We start from the raw sequence: 12,535 nt of genomic DNA, 5'->3' as shown, positions 1-12,535 counted from the left end.
GTTATTTTCCTGGCACCACTCCGCCAGGGCCCTCACCTCCTTCCTGTAGGCTGTCTCGTCATTGTTGGTAATCAGGCCTACTACTATTGTGTCGTCTGCAAATTTGAAGATTGACCTTTGATGTGTGCGTGGCCACGCAGTCATGGGTGAACAGGGAGTACAGGAGGGGACTGTGCACACACCCTTGTGGGGCCTCTATGTTGAGTATCAGCGTAGTGAAGGTGTTGTTTCCTACCTCAGGAAGTCCAGGTCCCAGTTGTACAGGGAAGGGTGTTCAGGGCCGAGCTTAATGATGAGCTTGGAGGGTACTACGGTGTTGAAGGCTGAACTATATGTAACCGATGTGAAATGGCTAGCTAGTTAGCGGGGTGCGCGCTAATAGCGTTTCAATCGGTGACGTTACTCGCTCTGAGACCTTAAAGTAGTTGTTCCCCTTGCTCTGCAAGGGCCACGGCTTTTGTGGAGCGATGGGTAACGATGCTTCGAGGGTGGCTGTTGTCTTTGTGTGCAGAGGGTCCCTGGTTCGAGCCCAGGTAGGGGCGAGGAGAGGGACGGAAGCTATACTGTTACATAGGTATTCCTCTTGTCTAGATAGGGTAGTGTGCAGTGCGATGGCTATGGCGAATGCATTGTCTGTGGATCTATTGGGGCGGTATGCAAATTGAAGTGGGTCTAGGGTGTCAGGTAAGGTGGAGGTGATATGATCCTTAAGTAGCCTCTCAAAGCATTTCATGATGACAAAAGTGAGTACTATGGGGCGCTAGTCTTTTAGTTCAGGAAGTAATTTAGTAAGTCACTCTGGATAAGAGCGTCTGCTAAGAGTAAAATGTAAATGTTCAATTGGGTTGAGATCTGGTAACTGAGAGGGCCATGGCATATAGGTTACATCGTTTTCATGCTCATCAAACCATTCATTGACCAATGGTAGCCATAATAATGGCATTCCCAGCATTTTTATGCATGACCCTAAGCATGATGGGATTTTAATTGCTTCAATGACTCAGGAATCACACCTGTGTGGAAACACCTGCAATACACTTTGTATCCCTCATTTTGTATCGCTCACTCACTCATTTATCCCTCAGTGTTTCTATTATTTTGGCAGTTACCTGTATATATAGGGTCAATATACACTCAGTGGCCAACTAGTACCAGGTCAGACCCCCTTTGCCACCACAACAACCTAAATTCTGCGGGACATGAAAATGTTGCTCAATTGGTATTAAGGGACCTAACACGTGCCTGGAAAATATTCCCCACACCCTTACACGACCAGCCTGTGCCGTTGACACTAGGCATGATGGGGCCATGGCCTCATGCGGTTAACACCAAATCCTGACTCTTCCATTAGCATGAAGCAGCAGGAACCAGGATTTGTCAACCAGGCGATGTTTTTCCACTCCTCAATTGTCCAGTGATGGTGATGGCATGCCCACTGGAGCCATTTCTGCTTGTTTTTAGCTGATAGGAGTGGAACCTGGTGTGGTCGTCTGCTGCAATAGGCCATCCGTTACAAGGACCGCTGAGTTGTGCGTTCTGAGATGCCGTTCTGCACCATTATTTGCAAGGTTTGTGGCCCGCCTGCTAGCTTTCACAATTCTTGACATTTTTCTTCGACCTCTCAGCAACACACTAACACACATACTGTGCACTGCTGCTACTCAGTTTATTACCCATCCCGACTGCCTCGTCGCTTTTATCCCTACCTACATGCACATACTACCTCGTACCCCCGCACATTGACTTGGTGTCGGTACTCTGATAGTACTCCTTGTATATAGCCTCGTTATTGTCATTTTATTGAGTTACAATTTAATATTTTTATTTGGTCAACTTTTAACACTGTATTGTTGGGAAAGGGATCATATTTCACGGTAAAGTCTACAACTGTTGTTTTCAGCACATGTGAAAAATACAATACAATTTGATTTGAATATACAGTATACACTGAACAAAAATAAACGCAACATGTAACAATTTCAAAGAGTTACAGTTCATATAAGGAAATCAGTCAATTTAAAAACAATTCATTAGGCCCTAATCTATGGATATGCATCTGTTGGTTACAGATACTGTACCTTAAAAAAAACGTAGAGGCGTGGATGAGAAAACCAGTCAGTATCTGGTGTGACATCTCCTTCACATAGAGTTGATCAGGCTGTTGATTGTGGCCTGTGGAATGTTGTCCCACTCTTCAATGGCTGTGCTTAGTTGCTGGATATTGGATATTTTCGGCTTTCAGGAATTGTATACAGATCCTTGTGACATGGGGCCGTGCATTATCATGCTGAAAGACGAGGTGATGGAGGTGAGTCTCAGGATCTCGTCACGGTATCTCTGTGCATTCAAATTGCCATTGAAAAAATGCAATTGTGTAATGATCATGCTGTTTAATCAGCTTCTTGATATGCCACATCTGTCTGGTGGATGGATTATCTTGGCAAAAGAGAAATGCTCATTAACAGGGATGTAAACATTTGTGCACAACATTTGAGAGAGAAGCTTTTTGGGCATATGGAACATTTCTGGGATCTTTTATTTCAGTTCATGAAACATGGGACCAATACTTTACATGTTGCCTTTTTTTTGTTCAGTATATTTAGGGTCAATGTGAGAATATTATTTATTGATTGAATTATAGGAATTGATCAACAAAAACTGCAGGGGGTCTGCAAAAAAATAAATATATAATTATATATACATGTAAAAAGTGGAGAAAAGTGTATTTACAATGTTTATGAATATCATTAGCAAAAACAGAATAAACACATTTTGAAAAAGATCATATTTTATTTCAAAAGATGTCAACACATTTCCTAATATTGAGCAAATTACACTCACTGGAGCCAATTACACTGGCGTGTCTAACATAGGCTTTGAAAAAGCACCTGCGAATAGGCTACCAGTGTGGCAAGTTCCACTGACTGCTAGTAAGTTCTTTACTTGAACATACATTTTTGCCAACACATGGCTAACCTTTGTTTAAATCAGCTAAATAGCTGTGCTTAGCGAAAATGTGTTTGGAGTTAACTTTCTAGCCAGTAGGCCATGTTAGAGTTTAAACTTCTTCCAATTATAAAATGTGGGTAGGTCAAAATACTGAATCTACAAAATCTATTCATAAAAAAAAAAAAAAAGAAAGTTTATTACTTCTCCTTGCCATTATAATTCACCTGAAGATATGACAAGATGTGATTTTTTTGGGGCTACCATATGATCGTGGCCTGGGAGGGGGTCCCTGGGCAAGAAGGTTGAAGTGTATTCAGATAATGTAAATATGAACCACGTTGTGTATTATAAAAACATATGAGACCTGGGCTAACATCCTGAAGACATACAGTGGATTCGGAAAGGATTCAGACCCCTTCACTTTTCCCACATTTTGTTACGTTACAGCCTTACTCTAAATGGATGACAATCTTTTTCCCCCTCATTAATTTACACACACAACTCCATGACAGAGACATTTTCACAAATGTATAAAAATAAAACGGAAATACCTTATTTACATACAGTCCCAGTCAAAAGTTTGGACACACCTACTCATTCCCGAGGGGGAATCCTGAGTGGCGCAGCGGTCTAAGGCACTGCATCTCAGTGCTAGACACGTCATTACAGACCCTGGTTTGATTCCAGGCTGTATCACAATCGGACGTGATTGGGAGTCCCATAGGGCGGCGCACAATTAGCCCAGAGTCGTCCGGGTTAAGGTTTGGGGTAGAGGTCGACCGATTAAGATTTTTCAACACCGATACCGATTATTGGAGGACGAAAAAAAAGCCGATACCGATTAATCGGCCAATTTTTTATTTTTATTATTATTTTTAATAATGACAATTACAACAATACTGAATGAACACTTATTTTAACTTAATATAATACATCAATAAAATCAATTTAGCCTCAAATAAATAATGAAACATGTTCAATTTGGTTTAAATAATGCAAAACAAAGTGTTGGAGAAGAAAGTAAAAGTGCAATATGTGCCATGTAAGAAAGCTAATGCTTAAGTGCCTTGCTCAGAACATGGGAACATATGAAAGCTGGTGGTTCCTTTTAACATGAGTCTTCAATATTCCCAGGTAAGAAGTTTTAAGTTGTAGTTATTATAGGACTATTTCTCTCTATACGATTTGTATTTCATATACCTTTGACTATTGGATGTTCTTATAGGCACTTTAGTATTGCCAGTGTAACAGTATAGCTTCCGTCCCTCTCCTCGCTCCTACCTGGGCTTGAACCAGGAACACATCGACAACAGCCACCCTCGAAGCAGCGTTACCCATGCAGAGGAAGGGAAACAACTACTCCAAGTCTCAGAGCGAGTGATGTTTGAAACGCTATTAGCGTGCACCACGCTAACCATTTCACATCGGTTACACCAGCCTAATCTTGGGAGTTGACAGGCTTGAAGGGGTGGGTATAATTTGTGGAACGTTCCAACAGGAATCTGTTCAAAAAACGTAAAGTAAAAGGTTGCCAACCAACAACGCACACAAACCTAGCTAACTAGCTGCCGAATAGGCATCAACTCACCACGTAGCTTATTCTTAATGTTTGTCCATAGGCAAACAGACATGTGAGGAGAGACATTTTTCGGAATAAACGTGATGAGTGAAAAACGCAATGAAATAGACCACTCCCTACCCGGTATCTTATTCTGCCGCTATACAACTTTGTATGTGTTGTTTTTTGGAAACCTTGTTATTTACAACGTTTTTGGAATAGATTCCTGTTGGAACGTTCCACAAATTATACCCACCCAGGTTGAAGTCATAAACAGCGCAATGCTTGAAGCACAGCGAAGGGCTGTTTGAATGAATGCTTACGAGCCTGCTGCTGCCTACCACCGCTCAGTCAGACTGCTCTATCAAATCATAGACTTAATTATAATATAATAAACACACAGAAATACGAGCCTTAGGTCATTAATATGGTCGAATCCGGAAACTATCATCTCGAAAACAATTTTTTCTTTTCTTTCAGTGACATACGGAACCGTTCCGTATTTTATCTAACGGGTGGCTAAATCTAAATATTCCTGTTAGGCATTGATGTTTATGGTTAGGTACATTGGTGCAACGACAGTACTTTTTTCGCAAATGCGCTTGTTAAATCAACACCCGTTTGTCGAAGTAGGCTGTGATTCAATGAAAATTAACAGGCACCACATCGATTATATGCAACGCAGGACACGTTAGATAAACTAGTAATATCATCAACCATGTGTAGTTAACTAGTGATTATGTTAAGATTGATCGTTTTTTATAACTCTAATGCTAGCTAGCAACTTACCTTTGCTTCTTGCTGCCCTCGCGTAACAAGTAGTCAGCCTGTTAATCCTTGTGGAGTGCAATGTAAGGCAGGTGGTTAGAGCATTGGACTGGTAACCGAAGGTTGCAAAAACGAATCCCCCCTGAACAAGGCCGTTAACCCCAGTTTCTAGGCCGTCATTGTAAATAAGAATGTGTTCTTAATCTGACTTGCCTAGTTAAAGGTGTAAAAAAATATTTAAAAAAACAAGAAAATCGGCGGCCAAAAATACCGATTACCGATTGTTATGAAAACTTGAAATCGGCCCTAATTAATCGGCCATTCCGATTAATCGGTCGACCTCTAGTTTGGGGTAGGCCGTCAATATAAATAAGAATTTGTTCTTAACTGACTTGCCTAGTCAAACAAATAAAAACTAAATTACCGGGTTTTTCTTTATTTGTTCCATTTTCTACATTGTAAAATAACAGTGAAGACAACTATGAAATAACACATATGGAATCATGTAGTAACCAAAAAAAAAAGTGTTAAACAAATCAAAATATATTTTATATTTGAGATTCTTCAAAGTAGCCACCCTTTGCACATGCTTGACATTCTCTCAACCAGCTTCATGAGGTAGTCACCTGGAATGCATTTCAATTAACAGGTGTGTTTTAAATTATTTTGTGCAATTTCTTTCCTTCTTAATGCGTTTGAGCCAATCACTTGTGTAGTGACAAGGTAGAGGTGGTATACAGAAGATAACCCTATTTGGTAAAAGACCAAGTCCGTATTATGGCAAGAACAGCTCAAATAAGCAAAGAGAAACGACAGTCCATCATTACTTTAACAGATGAAGGTCAGTGAATTGGGAAAATTTCAAGAACTTTAAAAGTTTCTTCAAGTGCAGTGGAAAAACCATCAAGCGCTATGATGAAACTGTCTCTCAAGAAGAACGCCACAGGAAAGGAAGACCCAGAGTTACCTCTTCTGCAGAGGATAAGTTCATTAGAGTTACCAGCCTCAGAATTTGCTGCCCAAATAAACGCTTCACAGAATTCAAGTAACAGACACATCTCAACATCAACTGTTCAGAGGAGACTGCGTGAATCAGGACTTCATGGTCAAATTGCTGCAAAGAAACCACTACTAAAGGACACTAAGAAGAAGAGACTTGCTTGGACCGAGAAATATGAGCAATGGACATTAGACCGGTGGAAATCTGTCCAAATATTATGATCTCCACATGTGTGGTTCCCACCGTGAAGCATGGAGGAGGTGTGATGGTGCTTTGCTGGTGACACTGTCTGATTTATTTAGAATTCAAGGCACACTTAATCAGCATGGCTACCACAGCATTCTGCAGCGATACGCCATCCCATCTGGTTTGCACTTAGTGGGACTATCATTTGACCATGGAGAGGGATGGAGTGCTGCATCAGATGACCTGGCCCCCACAATCTCAACCCAATTACGATGGTTTGGGATGAGTTGGACTGCAGAGAGAAGGAAAAGCAGCCAACAAGTGCTCAGCACATGTGGAAACTCCTTCAAGACTGTTGAAAAAGCATTCCAGGTGAAGCTGTTTCAGAGAATGCCAAGTGGTGGCTACTTTGAAGAATCTCAAAAATAAAATATATTTTGATTTGTTTAACACTTTTTTTTTTGGTTACTACATGATTCCATGTGTTATTTAATAGTTGATGTTTTCACTTATTCTACAATGTAGAAAATGGTAAAAATAAAGAAAACCCCTTGAATGAGTAGGTGTGTCCAAACTTTTGACTGGTACTGTAAGTATTCAGACCCTTTGCTATGAGACTCGAAATTGAGCTCAGGTGCATCCTGTTTCCATTGATCATCCTTGATGTTTCTACAACTTGATTGGAGTCCACCTGTGGTAAATTCAATTGCTTGGACATGATTTGGAAAGGCAAACACCTGTCTATATAAAGGTCACACAGTTAACAGTGAATGTCAGAGCAAAAACCAAGCCATACGGTCGAAAGAATTGTCCGTAGACCTCCGAAAAAGGTTTGTGTTGAGGCACAGATCTCACTCCACCAATCAGGCCTTTTATGGTAGAGTGGCCAGACGGAAGCCACTCCTCAGTAAAAGGCACATGACAGCCCACTTGGAGTTTGCCAAAAGGCAACTAATGAACTCTCTGACCATGAGAAACAAGATTCTCTGGTCTGATGAAACCAACATTGAACTCTTTGGACTGAATGCCAAGTGTCCCATCTGGAGGAAACCTGGCACCGCTCATCACTATGGTGAAGCATGGTGGTGGCAGCATCATCATGCTGTGGGGATGTTTTTCAGTGGCAGTGACAGGGAGACTAGTCAGGATTGAGGGAAAGATGAACGAAGCGAAGTACAGAGAGATCCTTGATGATAACCTGCTCGAGAGCGCTCAGGACATGATTGGGGCGAAGGTTCACCTTCCAACAGGACAATGACCCTAAGCACATAGCCAAGACAACGCAGGAGTGGCTTCAGGACAAGTCTCAATGTCCTTGAGTGGCCCAGCCAGAGCCCGGACTTGAACCCGATCAAACATCTGGAGAAACCTGAAAATAGCTGTGAAGCGACGCTCCCCATCCAACTTGACAGAGCTTGCGAGGATCTGCAGAGAAGAATGGGAGAAACTCCCCAAGTTTGTAGTGTCATACCCAAGAATACTTCGAATGTAATCGCTGCCAAAGATGCATCAACAAAGTACAAAGGGTCTGAATACTGAAATATTACATTTACATATCACACACATATGCAAAAATGTTTAACCTGTTTTTGCTTTGTCATTATGGGGTAGTGTGTATAGATTGAATACTTCCCGAATGCACTGCAGAACAAATCAAGTTTGAATTCATGATATTGCTATAACAGCTTGTTTCAATAGGAATTTCTTGCTTCGGTCCAATTTCTCAATGATGAAGCTTCTGATGTCTTTTCAAATTGCTAGAGTGGGAGAACCTGCGCCCGCAATGTGCACATCTGAATGGCTTCTCTCCAGTGTGGACATTCAGGTGCATTTTGAGATCAGTGCGGGACATAAAGCTCTTCTCACACAAGTTGCAGGCGAACGCCCGTTTTCTGGTGTGGATGACCGCATGCTGCTGCAAGTCGCTCTCGTGAACAAACTTCTTATGGCAGCTCAGGCAACTGTACAATTGCTCTATGGTGTCAGGTCTAACGTGTGTGGCAAGATTACTCGAGTGAGACGAAGTTGTGGCGCTTTGTCTAAAATGGCCGACAGGAAGTGAGGTATGAGCTGGTTGTTGAACTCCTCTTCCTGGTATTTCAGAGTGTCTATGGAGGCTTGCCATCGTAGGTGCGTTCCTCTCAAACAATCCCACTCCCTGCCTATTTCCAGTCCCATTGTCCTGTGGTTTAGTAGCTGTACCCACCTGACCCCACTCGAAATCTCTATCTACCTGCTGCCCACTGGATACAGAGTCAATCACTATCACATGTTCTGATGAGGAATGGAACGACTTGGGGGTAAACCTGTGGTTTTCTAACCCTACACTTCTCATTTCTATGTCTGAGCTAGTCTGTGTTTCTGGGCCCACTGGGCCACTCCCTAGGTCCATTACTTTAGTGTGAGCAGCAGAGGCACCATCATCAGTTGCTACTACCTCTCTCCACACCTGGTTTAAAGAATCTCTTAGGAGATTGAGGCCCCCGTTCATGTCACACTTTGTGTCCAGACTCTGCCTCTCTGCTCTGGGTTCAGATCCTGTGTACTGCTGTGATCCCTGGTTCACATTCCCTGTTTCTGATTGGAAGACGACGTCAGATCCACTGACCTCCATAACAGTGTTGTAGTTGTTGTTGCCTCTGGGGCCACTGGACTGGAAGGCGCGGTCCTCTGTGGTGGCTGCAGTCAGTTGGGTGGTTAGCTCTCTGCTGCCCTCCACTGTTCTGGCTGGGTGGCTGGACCTAGAGTCCTGGTCATCTGCTTCTCCCTCCACCTTGATGATGAGCAGGTCTGGTTCCCCTTCCTCTGTCTCTGCTGATTGCTGATGGGGTTAAGTGGGAGAGATGAGTGAGTGAGACAGATCATACACTATCTACTGAATGGAGATATGGGCATGACATGGGATTTAGTGAAATTCATAGTAGTTGCCTTGTTGTTATTGTGTTATAATCAGTGGTGTAGTAGAGGGTAAACGCCACCTTCTGTATTTTGCACAAAAACCTTAATAAAGACATTGGATAGAAGTAAATTATTCCTTTAATACAAATATAACTGCACATATATCTTAAGACTTTTCATGAATTTTATTTTAAACTCTTACATCCCATTCAAAAACAGCAAGGGAGTTGATCCAGGAAGTAGGCAGGACTTTCATAGCATATTGCTATAAAACGAACTGACATAATGCTAATCCATAGCTTTTTTTCCATAGGAATCTCTTGATTCTGTGTCACTTCTCAATGATGAAGCTTCTGATGTCTTTTCAGATTGCTGGAGTGGGAGAACCTGCGCCCGCACTGTGCACAACTGAAGGGTTTCTCCCCAGTGTGGACGTTCTGGTGCATTTGTAGATGGCTGGCGCCCTCAAAGCTCTTCTCACACAAGGTGCAGGAGAATGATCGCTTTCTGGTGTGGATGACTGCATGCCGCCGCAAGTCACTCTCGTGGACAAACTTCTTATGGCAGCTTGGGCAACCGTAAGGTCGTTCTACGGTGCCAGGTGTAACATCTGTTGCGAGATTACTGGAGTGAGAGGAAGTTGTGGCGCTTGGTCTAAAATGGCAGACAAGAAGTGAGGCAAGAGCTGGTTGTTGAACTCTTATTCCTGGTATTTCAGAGTGTCTATGGAGGCTTGCCAACGAACACCAACTATCTTTGTTGGCCTCACCTGCATTTCCTGTGCCAAGATGCATGCCTGTATTTATCTCTGAGGGCCGGAAGCCAGGTGAAACCAATAGCGTTGTGTTGTCTCTCATTGATTCGGGGTGAATCATTGGTGTGTTTCTGTTAAACACTTCCACTCTCTGCTTATTTCCAGTCCCATTGACCTGTGGTTTAGTAGCTGTACCCACCTGACCCCACTCTAAATCTCTACCTACCTGCTGCCCACTGGATACAGAGTCAATCACTATCACATGTTCTGATGAGGAATGGAATGACTTGGGGGAAAACCTGTGGTTTTCTAACCCTACACTTCTCATTTCTATGTCTGAGCTAGTCTGTGTTTCTGGGCCCACTGGGCCACTCCCTAGGCCCATTACTTTAGTGTGAGCAGCAGAGGCGCCATCATCAGTCACTACTACCTCTCTCCACACCTGGTTTAAAGAATCTCTTAGGAGATTGAGGTCCCTGTTCATGTCACACTTTGTGTCCAGACTCTGCCTCTCTGCTCTGGGTTCAGATCCTGTGTACTGCTGTGATCCCTGGTTCACATTCCCTGTTTCTGATTGGAAGACGACGTCGGATCCACTGACCTCCATAGCGGTGTTGATGTAGTTGTTGTTGCCTCTGGGACCTCTGGGCTGGAAGGTGGGATCCTCTGTGGTGGCTGCAGTCAGTTGGGTGGTTAGCTCTCTGCTGCCCTCCACTGTTCTAACTGGGTGGCTGGACCTAGAGTCCTGGTCATCTGCTACCCCCTCATCCTTGATGATGAGCAGGTCTGGTTCCCCTTCCTCTGTCTCTGCTGACTGCTGATGGGGTTAAGTGGGAGAGATGAGTGAGTGAGACAGATCATACACTATCTACTGAATGGAGATGTGGACATGACATGGGATATAGTGAAATTCATAGTAGTTGCCTTGTTATCGTGTTAGAATGTGCTGGCATACACATCTATACGGACATGACCTCATTCCCAGGCAAAACGTTCTGGTGTGCGAGACTAAAATTAGGTATAAGTCTGTGACAGACTAAAATAGGCTGTTAAAATGGGAACTTACCTCATCACTTGTAGCATCCATATGCTTTGATGGAGAGACATCCTCTTGGTCCACGTCTATGGGCTGTCTGTCTCTTGGTATGCTGCTGTTCCCAAAACTCCTGTTGGAAAGTCTGTTTCTGCTTTGCCAAGTAGGTCCTGGAAATAAAGGGGGGGGTTAATTTGACCCCATCCATCAATGGTGCTTTACAAAGAACAAAGGAAGCATAATATGTTCATGACGTGTTATGTGTCTATAGAGCTAGAAGGATCCTAGCTGTGTTGACAGTACAAAGTCAGCATGACATACACTGAGTGTACAAAACATTTACAACACCTGCTTTAATGTATTTCTGTGTTCATATTTCACAACAACATAGGGATTATGTAGACTAACGATAGTGAAAAAAAATCATGCTGTGAGGAAAAATAGAGCCATTCTACAAATTAGTACTACCACATACAGTGGGGAACTATGGGCCTTCTACGCCTTCAAGAAAGGCTAAGTATTTCTAAAATAATTATTATAATAATTATATTATTTTCAATAATGTTGATTCTAGGATGTTCTTTGTGCACACGGTCAAATTCATCATCACCAACCTGTCGTTGCCGTCTCTCGATTGTTGTGTCTGTTTAGCAGGCGTATTCCATGGAAGCGGTTGTGGACGGACCCCTCTGAAAACTTTGTTCTCTCAGATCTAAACTTCGCGATCTGAAGTTCCATCAATTTCATTTTCCTCCGGAGAAATTCGTTCTCCTTGTGGCTTTGGGTCATCTTCAGGTGTACAATCGCATAGCCATCGTCAACAACTTTGCAGATTTCGGTTACAGCAGCGTTGGCTAGCACCTCCATGATTGAGGCTATCTGCGCCTGGAACTCGACCACGGAACCCGACATTGTCCCCCGACGCTTTTGGCCCCTTTTTCAATATGAAAACAGTCTTTGTGTTTTCTATAGTATTATAATAATCTACAGTTATCTCGTTTGCTATTAAAATAAAGGCAATCCTGTCAGAAACGAAACATCGCTAGCTTTGTTTGTAGCCGGTGATTCTTTCCTTTTCCTCGTCATTATGCTGGACTGTGGAATTAAAGTTTAACACCGCCACCTACTGTACAGGAGTTCTCCATCGCAACAACGTTGTCGCTAAGTAATAAAAAAAAAAACTAGGCTTGTGACCCACAAAATGTTGGGAGACAACCCTACCCGAGCTATTACAAAACACATGTTTTTTTCCACATCTATGATGGCTGTCATTTATTAAATGGGTGATTGTATAAAAATATTTTACTGAAGAAGTGGTTAAATTAATTGATATTATGACAAACGCCCTAAACTACGAAAAGTGCAGAATAATGCCTGGCTGGATGTGGC

The 12,535-nt window shown here is 42.7% G+C and overlaps 1 protein-coding gene across 1 annotated transcript; it reads right to left on the bottom strand.

Annotated features, from left to right (window-relative positions):
- Positions 1-3,057: 3,057 nt before the first annotated feature.
- On the bottom strand, positions 3,058-12,385 carry LOC106602174 (uncharacterized). The gene is made up of 4 exons (XM_014194654.3): positions 11,761-12,385; positions 11,180-11,316; positions 10,715-10,930; positions 3,058-9,282 (listed from the first exon to the last, which is right to left on the bottom strand). The coding sequence occupies exons 1-4, from the start codon at positions 12,056-12,058 to the stop codon at positions 8,185-8,187; spliced, it is 1,749 nt and encodes a 582-aa protein (XP_014050129.3). The 5' UTR covers positions 12,059-12,385; the 3' UTR covers positions 3,058-8,184.
- Between the last annotated feature and the right edge of the window lie 150 nt (positions 12,386-12,535).

Source organism: Salmo salar, chromosome 04, assembly GCF_965601325.2.
Source record: "Salmo salar chromosome 04, fSalSal1, whole genome shotgun sequence".
NCBI lineage: Eukaryota > Metazoa > Chordata > Actinopteri > Salmoniformes > Salmonidae > Salmo > Salmo salar.
The sequence above is the reverse complement of the archived record's forward strand: the minus strand, read 5'-3'. Positions and strand labels throughout refer to the sequence as shown.